Source organism: Achroia grisella, unplaced genomic scaffold (genome assembly GCF_030625045.1).
Source record: "Achroia grisella isolate CSIRO2021 unplaced genomic scaffold, CSIRO_AGI_Agris_v1 utg1920, whole genome shotgun sequence".
Lineage (NCBI taxonomy): Eukaryota > Metazoa > Arthropoda > Insecta > Lepidoptera > Pyralidae > Achroia > Achroia grisella.
In genome coordinates this window covers 1,670,940-1,687,346 of record NW_026712695.1, presented here as the reverse complement: position 1 = coordinate 1,687,346, position 16,407 = coordinate 1,670,940, and the positions used below count along the sequence as shown (strand labels likewise).

Here is a 16,407-nt window from a genome sequence, read left to right as displayed (position 1 = left end):
TTTTTTTTTTATTTAGGTCAACATACCTATTAAAGTAGAAAAAACATAGACGAGATTTTCAGTAGCTGTTTATCCGCAGATGTTACCCGCGACGGTTTATTTTGTTTTTAACAATCTGTATTCACCTTCATGATCAAATTATCTTCACGTTAAATTTTATTACACGTTTACAATTTAGTCAAAGTAGTTACTTGGCAGGCCGGTAGTCAAAGTTTTGTATTTCAAGAATAAAGACGTTTGTGTTGAACTATGTCTGATACTTGAAAGATTGTTCGACTATATAGCAAAAAATACTAATCCAAAACATTGTACATATAAATTCTATTTTTATTAAAAAACACTTTCAAGTTCAATAAAATATCAGTAGGTTGAGATTTTAATTTTATTTACCGTGACATATCTACATCAAAATTTTCAGCAAATTTTAATTTTATAGTAATGGTATTTGGAGTTGTTATGTCAGCTACCAATATATCACCACCATTATAAAGACCTAGCTCAGTTATTTTCTTCTTTAAATTATCCCTCGTTCTCTCTTCAATGCTCTTAATTGAGGACATATACAATGTTTTGTTGCGACCATTAATTACAGTAGTAATACCTGAAACACAATTATATGTGGGTAATGTTTCATATCGCTAAATAAATATTAAATAATTAAATATAAAATTTCATGATTAGTTGCATAAAATAAAATATATATTTCAAAAATCTTACATAAGTTAATTCTTATTGATTTTCATACTTCCTCTTATTGTTTATAGGCAAGAAACATACATATATAGGTGTATTGGCGGTATTATTCGCGTGGAAGAAGTATATCTTTAATAAATAAATAATTCAACACATACCTGGACTTTTCATTAAGAAAGCTTGATCTTCACAGAGTTTATCATAAATCATTTGGAGTGTGGCGTCTGCTTCTATTTCCATTACACGTGTAGTATTACTACACGCTACGCAATCAGTACGCCGCTCAGCCGGAAATGTATATGAATATACACCATCAGCCATATTTAACACCATATAGTTGTTCATATTTATGCAGCATGATGAAGCCAACTTGAATACCTGAATAATTAAGTAGAAATATAATGCTTACATGCGACAATGCGATGAGAAAAATGTGCCCAATTTAGTGATAGTACTTTGATAATTAATCAAAAAAAAATTGGGATGACTGAAATCAAAATCTGCATTTTACATTTAAATTAAATAACTATAACAATGGTCTCAAGGAACAGTATTCTTTTTAAATATTTTATAATATAAAAGTAATTAAGCATTCTTTAATACCTCTGTAGCACAAGCAGCAGCAATTGTAGCGTTAGTACTGGCTACAGCAGGAATAATGTTTTTCAGTACACCTTGTGTTAGTCTATATGTAACATTTGTAATTCCATATTTGAGTGCCCTCTCTTGTGCTTTCTCCAACACCCAAGCTACATGTTGGGGGTCGTCGCCATCAAGCTGTGTTGTCTCACCCCATGGATTTTCTTTAGCCCATTGCAAAACTTTCACATATTCAATACAATGCTCTGGTAACCTAAAAATAAAATATTCATTATACTCCTGAATGCTACTTGCAGGGACTGATCTGATCAGGTCTTCTGCTACTAATTAAATTATTACTTTTGATGTTTGACAAAGGTTATAATTTATAGCTGAATTTCTTATCAGGTCTTCTTAGCGAAAACACTCCAAACTGACGGTAGATTTGACATATCATAAGAGTCTGTAATAGACCTACATGAATAAATATATAATATATTTTAATGGGATTATTTCTAAAAAGTGGGCGCCTAAAATGCTTGACACACATACGAGGATTGAAAATCTTATGACAAAAATTAGAGATTAAAAATGACTCTTGAAAATAATACTCCTAGATCCAAAAGTGTCTCTAAACAAAATTTGATAAGTAATGGATTTAACATAAAAATGTAAAAGATAGGCATAAAGGATGTTCTTTCAGATTTATGATATTAGATTAAATTTTACTGATGCCTCACAAGATTCTAGATAATAATAAAAATACTACATTTGGTAGTAGTAATGTATGGCCTATGTGATAGTAAAACGTAACCAGCACATAATATGCACATAATGTGAACAGCCTATGAACATCACATTACCATGTGACTCTCGTTATGCCATATTCAAAGTCTTACTTATCTATTTTTGGCGCCAAGCTGCTTGCTTTGTATACTGTTTCAGTATGCATGGTATGATAATGGCAGTGTAATGATAACTGATGAAGGCATGACTCCTTAGGCCTCATCAATAGCAACACATGACAGTGGCATAGGTCTCATATGATGAGATAATTTTCATGTACCTATAGGTGACAGTTATCACTTTCCATTAGCTTGTTTACCATTGTAATCATATAAAACATAGATCAATGTAATCTAAAATAAAATTAATTATTAACAGAAAAAATTTATTTCATTTTACTTCTGTTAATAATTTTTTTTTGTTATAGTACATAAATATTTGGTTAAAATTACCGTGGTGTATTAGCAATAGTGCATAGTGGAAAAGTCTTTTGAGGTGGATACAAGTCCAATGTACACTCTATACAAGCACTCATGCCAGGTAATATAACTCGAGCATTGCCTTTGAAACCTTCAGTGCCACCATCCACAAGTGGTATGACACTGCTTTGATCCAATGACCCTGTAACAAGATGTATTACAGAAAAATCTTAGATATCCACTCCCCACTTTCAATAACATAGTAATTTTACAATTTCTATGTATAGTTTTGTCTTAATCATTACGATTTTTTGAGACTAAACATAAAAGATGTTATGTATTAATATAATAAAACAGAGGATTAGTGTAGTTAGAGGAGTATATGTCACAAAGTAGTATATTAATTACAATTCTGAAAAACAGAGTTTCGGTATATAGCTACACTACAGTATGTTGCGTGGCAGTTACTTTTAGCTTTTTTAAAGTAAATGGTAATTTTGGTAAATTAATAATCACTTTTTTCTAATTTCTATTGTACATTAAAATACACACTGTATGAATGTCTATTTCGACATTAAATGGTTTTTATATGGTAAATTCTTTAGTAATACATTACATATTTATATTTAGACTGTTAATTTATTCAACTAAATGGGTATAAATATTATTACTCACTATCATCATTATATTGCAGTAATGACATAAGCATGCCATTAAGCCAACGTCTTGCTACTATGGAATCCAGACCACATACAACTATGTGAAACTGTCTGTAGAAACCATCATCAAATTCTTGGATAGAACAATGATGGGCTACAGCTTCACAACCAGGCACTCTATGAATTGCAAAAAAAGAATTCTCTATTAATCTCTATAATTAACTAGCAACATGGTTAGCTTCTCTGGGATAATTTCTTGTGTTGTTCTATATGTTAACACACATGCATTATATATAAACATATAAACCTTCCCCTTATATCATTTTATCTATAGCTGAAAACTGTATTAACCTCTGTTGTGTAATTTAAAAGATATGCACAGTTACTTTGGTTTATACACTATATATAAAGATAAACAAGAAACAAATAATATTGCTTGGAGCATCTCCCTGTATTTAAATTATAATCAATTTTAAAATTACACACCTCTTATTAACAAATTCAACTGCACATTTTGCCTTTGATGAACCTATATCGGATTTTCTAAACAAAAATTGTCTGTTCAAGTTTGATAATTCTATGGTGTCCATATCCACTATGTGAATCTTTTTGAAACCCATTAATGCAAGGTCTTTCAACAGCTCACAGCCAAGTCCTCCAGCTCCAACCACAAGTATTTTACAGGAATTCATAATAAAATCTAGTATTTCAGCAGAAGGCTCAAAGTCAGGGTGACAAAATGGACCAGGTCTCTCTAGGAGTTTCCTTATATTTTGCCATCTTCGCTGCTGATAATCTGATGTTAGGGTTTCACCAGTTGTCATTCTATAAAATATATAATTGTATATTATTTTTTAAAGTTAAGGTTGTATAAAGATTAATGATATAGTACATTATTGCAAAAACAACTTTTTCTTCACAGTAATTTCAGTAATTACTTTCTAATGCTATAAAATTCAATATAGAAAATAATGTAATTTCCTATATTAAGTTTTATAGCCATTTAATTTTAATCACCTAATAGAGAATAAGAGTCATATTCTTAGTTTCTTTAATATACTGATATTGTAATTTATGCCGGTTATTAACAGTATTGTTAAAATAAAATACAGCAAGAATAATAAAGTTTTTATCAGTTTACGGCAATTATTAGGTGCTAGAAAATAATAATTGTCATAACTTAGTGCATAGTTATACGCAAAAAATAAGAAATATTTAAATAAACACGGGACCAGAAAATTACAATATTACTTGAATTGTAGCTTGCACAAACACATTACCTGTTTATTAAACTGCTACTGAAACCGTATTTGAGTAAATTAAGCTAGAATTTAATTGTATTTATTAATGTTAAGTTTATCAAAAATCTACAAAATTCACGAAACCGAAAAACTGTAGTAAGAATATCGATATTCATCAGATGTTATCGATGTTTACTGGAAAAACATCGACATTTTTAATATTTTCTTAAGTCCTTTTTAACATTATATAAATCGCCGAAGCTAAAAGAAGAGAAAAAAAACATTATATAAAACAAGAACTCAAAGAGTAAATAACAGAGGAAGTATCGTAAACCGTAAAGTTTATAAGAAAGTCATAGGAAATGCAGTCATATAACATTATAATGATGATTAAAATGCGATGTACTCCATACTCGATCACAAAAAAAATGGTTCTTTGAAAAGCAAAATGATACATTCAAATATAACAAAGGTAATGTGAGGGGAAGGGAATGTTTTATGACATCACTATTTTTTTAATAGATGATAAATAATGCTGCACTTATGATTTACGCTGGCGGAGCAGCAGTGGAGGATGATAAGATGAACATGAGAGTCCATCATAACAAATTCACCAGAAATTTATCATGAGTGCTTCCAGAGGGAACAGCGAAAACAATGGCAGTTCACCAATTTGTCATTCTGCACATCGATTCACCATCATCATCATCATCGATGTTTTGTGTTTTCTAGTATGGAGCATACCTAGCTTAATTGTATGAAAAGAAAAAGCTATTACAATTTAATGTAAACCCGACTTTTTTGAAACATTTTATTTATAAAAATATTTATCAACTTCGAAAATCAATTTAATAATTATCGATGTATATACATAACAATTTATTCTTTATAATGTATCACAGTTTTTAGTTATATACTTCTAAATTTTTACATTTACCATACTAATGTCATTTATAACTGGTAAACTGTGTGAAAGAGATAGAATCACTTATCAAAAGATCTCGATGGCATTCATTTCTTTCTTGTGAAGACTGAATAAAAATTAACTTTATTCAGTATCAATAAGATTTAAATTAGTTTTACCGTTTTATATGGTTCAAAACCACATGCCAGTTACTATTGTTGAAATTCTCTGTCTACAGAACTGTTACGTATTAGTCCTATAACTATAGATACCTACATAGATATTCATTTGTTGAAAATGGAGGCGTGATGGAAGTGCATTTGTCGGAAAAGCAGGAATTTCATGTTGTCTATTCCGAGTATTTCCAGGTAAGAAAATGAATTTGTATATGTGTATCGATTGTGGGAGATAACATAATGTTTCTTTTTCATCACTTTGTATTCATAATCTGTACCTTATTGCTAAAATTTAAGGGAGAGACTACGACCTAATCTTTGTAGGTATCAGACACTTTATGTTGTGACCATGCTCGATATATGAGCAATTTCAATGAATTTTTAGATAAATCTGAGCAGACGATAAATTTGTACTATATTAATTGAAGTTTTTATAAATATAGTATTGAAAGTACATGTTATGGATTTCAAATATTACCTCATTGCAAACCAACTTAACCAGCTTTAACCAAATCTGTAGTAGGTACATACATTGAAATAGAAATATTACCATGTAAATTACACTTACGTTGTTTCTTGTTAATATGTATAATAAGTAATAAAAAGAAATATTAGTGAATACTACCAAGCTGGTACCTACTTAAATGTATTTTTTTCTTGATAGATGTCAGAATGGCTGGCAATAAAATGAATACAAAGGGTAAAGGTAAAGATGATAAAGGCAAATTTAATAAACCCATAAATCAATGTAATGAAGAAAGTGAAGATATTGATTTTTCAGTATTAAGGAAACCAATACATACAAGTATTACAGGCCTAGCCCAGGCCAGAAAAATATTTGACTGTGCTACTGAAGAAGTGAGTTAATTTACCCATTACCAAAATTTAAAATAGAAATATTCATTATTTATTATTATTATTTTATTATTTACATTGTTATTACAATGTCAGTTAAGTATATAATTGGTAGACTTATTCACAAATTAATACCTATTACACTTACAGGTATTCTACCTGTAGGTCTTTATTTTTATATTAATCTCTATTTACTTTTTTCAGCTGAAAAATTTGCTTTCTTCTGAATGTGATATACTGTATGAATGTAAAGTATGCCGTAACATATTTAGAAGTTTGGCAAATTTTATATCCCATAAACGTATTTACTGTAAAGAAACATTTAATTCTTCTCAACACAGCCAATTTGTCAACCCTATCTCCACAGTAAGTTTGATTATTTGATACTTGTTAATTACTGGTAATATACTATAACTTTTTAAGGCAAAATAAACAAATGTCACCTTTATTTATTGCCAACTAAATAGAGAATATTTAAGATATAATAATAGTGAATATTCACATAAAATTTATTGAAGGAAAAATTAATTATAATTCAGTAAAACAGGAAATGTATACTGTATTCCATACTATATACATATAATATACTTATTTTTTCAAAGGTTAACGAAATATTAAAAATTAAACGTTTGGAGGAAGGATACCAACAGTCATTGAAAGAAAAAAATGGGACAGAAAATATGGATATGGAGACTGTGGAATATGAGGACAGAATACCTTTGACAAAGGATTTAACTACTATTATGGAGAAAATTACTAAGAATAAGGGAATCCGTCAGAATAAATTAGATCAAAATGTAGTGTTACAGAAAATTGCTGGGAGTTCTGTTGCTGTATTCCAAAGTATAGACTATTCTGAAGAAAAGAACTTTGATAAAATGAGAGCCCAAGTCCGTATTATACATTTATTTATTATTTATTAGATAATTAATTTTAATTTTTAAGACTCAATACTTACATCTCATATTTGTACTAGTACAGCTTAACCTACATACTCATTGATTAAGATGAACATTTTTCATGTCTTACCAAATATTATTTGTGATTGGTAACATCCATTTAAATGATTTGTCTATCGATTACTATGATAAACTTATGTTTATACAATACTTGATTTTCATGTACAGGTAAATGAGTTGGATGAAATTCTGTCAAGGGATAATGCAATTCTACAAAAAGATGGCAAATTCAAGACTCAAATAGCTGTCCCAACAGATCCAGATAATGTAATACAAATAAGTGATGATGAAGATAATGATACTAATAGTATTCTGAAATGCAAAATTTGTAAGTCTTATACTGTACACCTATATTGTAATAGTGTAGTAGTATGGATATTACTGTATACACTGTCTAACATCACAAATTAATAAATTATATATAGTTGCATCTTATTATCTATTTATGTATTGTGTGAATATTATATTATAAAATATATTATATTAATTATTATAAAACTCTACGTATAAATTTCCGAAAATCATGTCATACATTATTAGTATATATTTAGGATATTTATTTAGGTAAGTAACTTTACCTACTACCTTTTTTTAATATAAGGGGTGAATTTCTATTTTAATTTGTTTAATATTTTTAATTAGTTATTATTTTTTCAAGCACAATTTAACTTACCTAAACATACATACTTTAGTATCTGGAATGTGTTTTTTTTTAAATACATAATTTCGTTAAATAATTATCCAAAACGGTCTCATGTATACAAATGGTGGTACTGAGCTAGGATTGAACCTGCAACCATAAAAAAGTAGAACAGTGTTCTATACCGCCATTGATATAGTTGAATGAATAAATATCTATAATTGGAATAAAACATTTTCTTTACTTATAGGTGATCAACAATTTTCTACGCAGAAGACTCTAAAGTTCCACATGAAATATAAACATTTAGAAAGTCGACTGGTTTATCCATGCCCTGATTGTTTGGAAATATTCTCTACATCCTGGAGTGTTTATCGACATCTGTTCAAAGTGCATAGGTAAATATGAGCCCTGTAAATTGTGTGTACTAATGCAATAGTAGTCATGTATATATATATAATAGTGTATAGTCGTCTACCATTCTAGAGCTTGGAACTGCTTGTAGGCTATATGCCAGTATATTTTGTAACATATGTGATGCTTATGTCTACCATTTTCAGGTGGGCTGTGGCTCACCAAATGAAATAAGTTGTCTAGTGTTTTTATGTACTCATGTTTGTATTTTGAAAATTATATAATGAAAATATTTAGACGATAGTTAATTACATAGCTAGAGCATACTAATTTTATTATCGCTAAGAAAAACTATTCTAACAAAAATATGTTACGTCTAGAAAAACTGCCGCTCAAATAAGAAAGCTACGTGAATCAATACAAGCAAAGGCGTTCAGAATGAACAATCCTCCAGCTTTTTACGAAAAACGTAAAAACATGAAACCTACACCTGTTCAAAAAATCTCAGAAGAAGAACGTTTGGATCAAGAAAATCAGGTAAATCTAATAGTAGCAGTATACTATATACAGTTAGTGTGAATCGTTGCTCAAACAAAACACAAAATTCTTTACATTCTGGATATTATAGTAGGTACATAGGATGGCAACGGTATTCATTTATTAAGTGATCCCGATCTGTGTGCTGCAGGCATGGATGGACAACATGGAAGGTGAGGGCGAAACTCCACGTTGCTTTGGCTGCGGTAGGAGTTTCGAGCGGCGCGCCGCGCTCGCGTCGCACACGCACACGTGTCAGCCGCGCTCGCGGGCCCTCGCCCCGCCGCCCGCGCGCCGCCCGCCCGAGACCAAGAAGATCGAGATACAGATCCGCAAGGACTACAACAAGGGGCCGCAAGCGAACGCCTCCTTAAACATTCCACCCAAACCTGTCGATACTAATGGTAATTTTATTTAGTATTCCTACGACTAATATGTCTATACTGAATCAGTATTATACTGATGCAAATTTTTTTAATGTTCAGTTACAAAATGAAGTATTATAATATAGATATTTTATTAAGATAAAAAATTAGGGCTGTCATTTATTCATCTATTCATATTTAATTTCCTATATGTGTTTTTTATCCTAATATTTTATTAAGATTAAAAAACATGTGGCCAAATGTGAAAATGATTATATATATTGTATGATTAAATTATTCTGATATTAGCATTTTGGTTAGAGTGAACAAGTCAGGCAAACGAAATGTGAGTGTCAGCTCTTAAAGAAAAGGTTTGTTGTTAATATAGTTACACTTGATAGTTGCTCATGTATTAGAGGGACTATAGAGTTGATGTCTTAATATTTTGTACTCCTACAATACCAAATATGGCTAAGACATAGAATTAATCAATTTAAAAATGCTTTCATTAATTTTCATAACACAAAAAGAAATCAGTGAGTCTGAGAAATATGATTAAACTGGATAACATTACTACAAAATAACAATTAATGAATCTATTTTATAGGACGCTGTCACACATTCTTTTTCTTCTATTTGACGTATCGGATCAATCTGACCCACATAATTGCATTATTCTAGCCTTCACTTGCTAGATTTTCACGATCCTCTATAAACTCTTCATTAATGATTAGGTATTCTTAAAAAACCACACTCACGTAATTTAGAAAAATCTCATTTTTTTTCAGAAAATAAAATGATTTCTGAAGGTCAGTCACCAGTCAAGGCTAATAAAACTGAAGAAAATCTTACATCAGGTCAACAATCAGAAGAAACCACACCAAATAAATCTGAAGATGATCAAAACTCTGATAATAAATGTAGATCTCTAGATAGTGAAAGACCAAAGCCAATTTTTATTCCTAAAATGTCAAAATTACCTTTTGCTCATCAACCCGAGAAAAGCAACTTAGCAGCATTCAAACAAAAGATACAACCTGATATTGACATATCAAAGAACCTATGCAAAAGGTGCGAGATTCAACATAATAATATACAAGAACTATATGACCACATGGCTGCTCACTATAAGTGGATGCGTTATGCTTGTAAATTGTGTAATTTTAAGAATTATGAATTTGAAAAGCTTCCAGAACATGTCAAAACTGTTCACAAATTAAAAGGTGATACAGATTTTTATTTTAGTACCGTGAAGGCTATTGATGGTTCTGAAGCATTGGAACTATCTGAAGTAATTGATGAATTAAATGATAATAATGAAAGTCCTGATTCTAGACGTCCTAGTAGATGTTCCAGTGACTCGAGTCGTTTATCTGATGATAGTTCATCAAGTAGTACTAGAATGGAAGCAGGGTCCAAGAAGAGAAAATTGAATCAAACTAGAAATCAATATTCTAAAAGGAAAAAGGAAACTGTAAATAACGGTAAGAAGTTTTTTTTTTATCAAATTGAAAAATTTTTTCATACCTATATGGTTGGATGGATTTGAGCTGAGCGTGGACGTGAGCTGATACTGTTCAAGTGTCATATCGTAATAGAACATGCGCTGGATATGCTCTCGATTTTAGTTAAAAATAAGCAAGGTTGTATGTATGAAACATGTGAAGAGCAGGGTGTCGTGGCATAGCAACGAGAGCGAGAAAGATAGAATTAATAAAATTTATGTAATACATGCCCACTCACCGCTCTTGCGACGTCTACCAGAAACCTATGTCATGCTGCCCGAAAAAGCAGCGCCACCTACCGGGTGTAATTTTATTTTCGGGCCATCCAGGAACTCATTAAAATATAGACACAAAATATCCAAATCCATCCAATCATTTAGGAGTAGTAAGATAACAAACACAAGTACAGTAAAATTATATAAATTGATATAATTTAATGAGTAAATTCATATTATATGTTTGTACATAAATAATTAGTGATAAAGATGATATTGCTATTATTATACATATTTATTATTGTTGTCTTTGTTTTAGATGATGATGACGAGCTGAAAGCTGATGTGCCAATGGAGACTTCATTCCCAGAAAATGATTCATCTTCCACAATTAAAACTTTTGAAGAAAATTCTTCAGATGTGGAAGAGCTCGATGAGAAGATAGTCAAGAAACCTATTGAATTAACTTCATCTGTAGCTTCTCGTAGGCCTATTCGTAAAAAAACAAAACCTAAAAACGAAGACTTTGAGTATGATTTATCAAATTTATTGAAAATGGAAGCCCAAGGTTATAGAGATTCCCAATCAGTTGCTAATGCCAAATATACTCAAAGCAAGAAACGAACAACACAAGAAAATCAAAATTATTATGACAATGCAAATAAAGATTGTTCTGGGGCATTAGCTATGCTATCTAAGGCGGCTGTAGGAAAAGCATCTGCACATATGAAAGCCACAAATTTTTCTGCGAGTATCCAAAAGGAGACAAGACCTTCAAATATATTTGTTCGACCTATGTTACCTAAAATTGTTTCTAAGTGTGATAAATTGTCACCTAAAAAGGATGTCGATTTTGTAAAAGAAATACCGAGTTCGAATAAAGATGTAAAAAATTCGAAAAATATTACAGAAGAACCTGTAAAAAATAATATAGAAGATAGTACAAAAAAAAGTGAAACCAGTGAAGTAGAAACTCCATTAACAGAAACCGGTGACAATTCTAAGTCGAATAAAGATGAAAAACAAGCAAACAAAGCCTTATGTGAAACAATTAAAACCAATTTAAATATACCCGCAGTTGTTCCTATAAAATTTCGTCGTCAGAGCTTAGAAGTTATTAAAAATCCTTTAATCAATAAAAATATCACTGATTTCACAAAAGCTGGTATGAAAACAAAAATTTTAGTCATAAAGCCTATCAGCAGAAGTAAAGATGGAATAACAGCTGCAAGTTCGCCTCTAAAATTCCAAACCATAAAATTGAAAGATCCTTCTAAAAATGCTACAGTAAACGAAATTAAAACATCTGATCAAGTAGTAGTAGTGAAAGTTCCCAAAGTAGAATGTGCAACAAAGTCTACAACTGCGTTGGATACCATTAGTAACAATGCAAGTGAAATAAATGGAAATGTAATCACTTCTAACAAATGTAATGAAAACGAAAAGCCAGATACTACAAATAAAATAAGTGACCAAATTAATTCTAATGAGAATCTATTTAAAAAAGATACATGTGTTAAAGAACAGTTAGTATCCAAAACAGATACAAATGTAGTTAAGAATGAGATTTTAGATAATCAATGTAAAAACAAAATTGTAAATGACGATGATATTTCGAGATAAATTCACCATCAGTTTTCCGTCAAAAAAACGAACAGAATTGTACTGTTACTTTTTGTTTTAATTGTTAACTTAGAAAATATTACAAATATAGTATCTAAACTAGACATCTGTGTTCGTTCTAAACTGCCCTGTGTTCACAATCCTCACAACTGTGTGGTGAGGGCTAAGCGGCTAATTTATTTTTATTCCCTATCGTTTAGAGTTTTACTTCTTTTTCAGGGGGAGGCAATTGTTAATAATAGCCCTGTTACGAACATTGTAATAACCTCCTCACGGTTCCCCATGGAAACTGTCGTGGTTAATTCATGGTGAATTGATGCCACGTTGAGTTAACTAACCCCATTTCAGGTTCATGCTGTCATCCTCCACTGTTAATTTAGATGGGTGCATCAGTCCAGTATGATGAATTCAAAAAATCTCTATCTCTGATATATTTGTTCTTGACTACCCTTACGATATGCTGAACATAAAAGCATGTAACAGATACCTATCTATCGGACGGTTATCTAACATAACTACTTAAAATGAATATGTATATTAGTGACGTTTGTAATTGTCTTTACATCTTCCTGTCCTTATTTCTTTCTGTCCTTTCATATAAGTCTTTGATTAAATGATCCTCACTGCTCCACATGACAATAACTTTCAATCAACATCAAACTCGCCGGTACTCGTGAGTTAACTCATTATTTCGAGGGGCAGGGGCCCGCAAGATTTTGAGTATTAGAGACTACTGTCCCCATTTCCACCATGGGACAATGTTCTATATCAGGTAAAATTCACCACCATGCCATCCTCCCTAGAAAGTATTGTTTAATTCCTAGTAAAATTGCCACGTGAAACTAACCTGAGATCATTTCGTCAGCGTAAATCATTAATGCGAGTGGCGCACCGTTCCATAAGCATCCAAAAAAAACACCCATTAGTGAATATGGTAAGTGGTAGTGGCTACAAACATCAAGTTATTATGTAACGCCTGAGAGGTATCTCAGGCGTTACATAATAACTTGTACCACACACTGTTGCCATTCCGGAACACTAAGATCTCATGTCAAGCCACTTACTATATAATTTCATAGCTTATCTTTCCCGGCAACTGGAATATCTTACAAAGCAAGATATTTGACCATGAAAATAGAAGACAGTGAGGTATCCACTCGGAGATCTTACAAAGTTTACCTCGGCAATAATAATAGTGATCACAGACCATACAGACTGTCTAATAGCGCCTAATAGTGACCTAGTATCTATGATAACTGCATTATTTAAAAACTTAAATATAAAATTGTGTTTTGCTATCTTTCCATAATAGCATAAACTTAAATGGCAATATAGTTCTTATAGAGAACAGGTTCTTCACCAAATGTACCCGACATATTTGGCTTGTGATTTTATCACTCATGATGGACTCTAATCTAGTATAGGTACTTTAATTTTTCGGCATGTGGACTTGGAACTAATCTTTCTGACTAGACTAACTTGATAAACTACTGAATTTGATAAGTAGGTAATTTATATTCTTCAAAAAAATACTCCAACTAGCCAAACTTAGTAATGGTCTTTCTCATATGTACTCAGTCTCATTATGGATCTACAATATATGTGAAAAATCAGTTCAGTAGGCTACATCGGTCTGTCATTGAAAATATCTGTTACGGGACATGTTCAATGATACACTCCTTGTTCATACAAGTTCATAATAATTCTTAATAATAATATGCATATAAAACATATATCAACTAGCAAAACATGCTGGTTATTTAATTATGCATATCAATGTATCATAGATAATGAATTACATAAAAGAGAACACATTTACACCTAGAAATGAAAAAAGAGAAAGCTACAATAATAAATATATTTAGGTATATATATATATATATATATATATATATATATATATGTATATATACATGAATATATGTAATACTTTTTTTTATAAATTAGTACCTTCGTGGTAGTTAAATGTTAGAAAAAAAGAAATAAATGATTAAATATTACTATTTATTTAGAAATACAATTACTGTCTCTTCCATCCATAACAATGATAATTAAGCATTCTTAGCAAGGGTCTCAGCCTTTGCAACAACTTCTTCAATGGGTCCAACCATATAGAAGGCAACCTCTGGTAGATGATCATACTCGCCCCCGAGAATCTGGGAGAAGCCCTTGATTGTTTCCTCAAGAGGTACCAATTTACCAGCATGTCCAGTGAAAACTTCCGCCACTTGGAAAGGTTGTGACAGGAACCTTTGGATTTTACGTGCACGAGCAACAGTCAGCTTGTCTTCTTCAGATAACTCATCCATACCCAAGATAGCAATGATGTCCTGGAGTGATTTATAATCTTGGAGAATTTTCTGAACGCCACGTGCAACATTGTAGTGCTCAGCACCAATAATGTTGGGGTCCATGATACGGGATGTGGAATCAAGAGGGTCCACAGCAGGGTAAATGCCTAATTCTGCAATAGCACGAGACAATACAGTGGTAGCATCCAAATGAGCGAATGTGGTGGCAGGAGCGGGATCTGTTAAGTCATCAGCTGGTACATAGATGGCTTGCACAGATGTAATGGAACCTTTCTTTGTAGTGGTAATGCGTTCTTGCATAGTACCCATATCAGTGGCTAGAGTTGGCTGATAACCTACGGCAGAGGGAATACGACCCAGCAGAGCAGACACTTCAGATCCAGCCTGAGTGAAACGGAAAATGTTGTCAATAAAAAGTAGTACATCTTGTCCTTCTTGGTCACGGAAATATTCGGCAACAGTCAATCCAGTTAGAGCAACTCGGGCACGAGCACCTGGGGGCTCATTCATCTGACCATATACCAAAGCTACTTTGGATGTTTTATCCTTGAGTGAGATGACACCAGACTCAATCATTTCATGATATAAATCATTGCCTTCACGGGTACGTTCACCTACTCCAGCAAATACAGAGTAACCACCGTGAGCTTTAGCAACATTGTTAATCAACTCCATAATCAATACAGTCTTGCCCACACCAGCTCCGCCAAACAAGCCAATTTTACCACCTTTAGCATATGGAGCCAATAAATCTACAACCTTGATACCAGTGACCAAAATTTCTTGTTGTACAGACATGTCGACGAATTCGGGAGCTTCAGCGTGAATAGCAGCGGTTTTGTCAGTCGGAATGGGGCCACGTTCATCAATGGGTTCTCCGATAACATTAATGATACGGCCGAGGGTCTCAGCTCCCACAGGAATACGGATTGGCGAGCCAGAGTCATTTACAGGTTGACCACGGACCAAACCTTCAGTACCGTCCATAGCAATGGTGCGGACAGTATTTTCACCCAAATGCTGCGCCACTTCGAGCACGAGCCTTGGTGTACGATTCTGCACCTCGAGAGCATTTAGAATTGGTGGTAGATTGTCTTCAAATTGTACATCCACGACAGCGCCGATAACTGCAACCACCTTACCTTGTCCTTTGCCCGCTTTGGCTGCATAATCTCTTTTGCTGTTAACGGTGACTGCAGCAACTTTCCCGCATTCATTGATGGCTTTTTCGGCGACTCCTTTAGCAGCTAAAAACCCGCTTCCAACTCTACTTACTGCCCCCAACATTTTGAATTAAATAGAGCACTTGGGCGAAAAATTAGAGACAACGTCCGCCCGAAATTATGTAACCTTAAATTTCCAATAGACAAATCAATAAATTTTTCCAGTGTTACCAACTTTTGTCGGTGTTTAAGTCAGTCACAGTTATAAAAGAGGCGAATTGGTTGACACATTAAAAATGAAACTATAATATATAAATATTATTAACAATATTACATTATATTTATAATAAGAATAGTATTAGATCCCTATCAAAATTTGATTGGTATACCAAATAGTACTTTCTCTTTATAAAAATTTGGTA

General features: G+C 32.2%; 3 protein-coding genes across 3 annotated transcripts; 1 reads left to right on the top strand and 2 right to left on the bottom strand.

Moving 5' to 3' along the window:
* Positions 1-365: 365 nt before the first annotated feature.
* On the bottom strand, positions 366-5,012 carry LOC131841779 (NEDD8-activating enzyme E1 catalytic subunit). Its single transcript, XM_059190104.1, has 7 exons — positions 4,417-5,012; positions 3,623-3,961; positions 3,153-3,313; positions 2,511-2,679; positions 1,297-1,546; positions 852-1,071; positions 366-601 (listed from the first exon to the last, which is right to left on the bottom strand). The coding sequence occupies exons 2-7, from the start codon at positions 3,958-3,960 to the stop codon at positions 387-389; spliced, it is 1,353 nt and encodes a 450-aa protein (XP_059046087.1). The 5' UTR covers position 3,961; positions 4,417-5,012; the 3' UTR covers positions 366-386.
* A 527-nt stretch (positions 5,013-5,539) lies between these two features.
* Positions 5,540-12,614, top strand: LOC131841762 (uncharacterized). The gene is made up of 10 exons (XM_059190085.1): positions 5,540-5,649; positions 6,122-6,315; positions 6,517-6,678; positions 6,915-7,202; positions 7,440-7,599; positions 8,162-8,309; positions 8,646-8,802; positions 8,954-9,206; positions 9,956-10,651; positions 11,207-12,614. Exons 2-10 carry the CDS (start codon positions 6,130-6,132, stop codon positions 12,508-12,510), a joined length of 3,354 nt encoding a protein of 1,117 aa, XP_059046068.1. The 5' UTR covers positions 5,540-5,649; positions 6,122-6,129; the 3' UTR covers positions 12,511-12,614.
* A 1,883-nt stretch (positions 12,615-14,497) lies between these two features.
* Positions 14,498-16,212, bottom strand: LOC131841805 (ATP synthase subunit beta, mitochondrial). Its single transcript, XM_059190136.1, has one exon. The coding sequence runs from the start codon at positions 16,107-16,109 to the stop codon at positions 14,562-14,564; it is 1,548 nt and encodes a 515-aa protein (XP_059046119.1). The 5' UTR covers positions 16,110-16,212; the 3' UTR covers positions 14,498-14,561.
* Positions 16,213-16,407: the final 195 nt, after the last annotated feature.

What these genes read in the sequence shown, in the direction of transcription:
- LOC131841779 (XM_059190104.1), bottom strand. Translation starts at nt 3,960, where the DNA reads ATGACAACTGGTGAAACCCTAACATCAGATTATCAGCAGCGAAGATGG. An exon ending in ACTATTGCTAATACACCACG is followed by an intron (nt 1,547 to 2,510) that starts GTAATTTTAACC and finishes TTTTATTTTTAG; the next exon opens with GTTACCAGAGCATTGTATTG. An exon ending in CTGCTGCTTGTGCTACAGAG is followed by an intron (nt 1,072 to 1,296) that starts GTATTAAAGAAT and finishes TTAATTATTCAG; the next exon opens with GTATTCAAGTTGGCTTCATC.
- LOC131841805 (XM_059190136.1), bottom strand. Translation starts at nt 16,109, where the DNA reads ATGTTGGGGGCAGTAAGTAGAGTTGGAAGCGGGTTTTTAGCTGCTAAA.
- LOC131841762 (XM_059190085.1), top strand. Translation starts at nt 6,130, where the DNA reads ATGGCTGGCAATAAAATGAATACAAAGGGTAAAGGTAAAGATGATAAA. An exon ending in TTGTCAACCCTATCTCCACA is followed by an intron (nt 6,679 to 6,914) that starts GTAAGTTTGATT and finishes ATTTTTTCAAAG; the next exon opens with GTTAACGAAATATTAAAAAT. An exon ending in AAAGGAAACTGTAAATAACG is followed by an intron (nt 10,652 to 11,206) that starts GTAAGAAGTTTT and finishes TCTTTGTTTTAG; the next exon opens with ATGATGATGACGAGCTGAAA.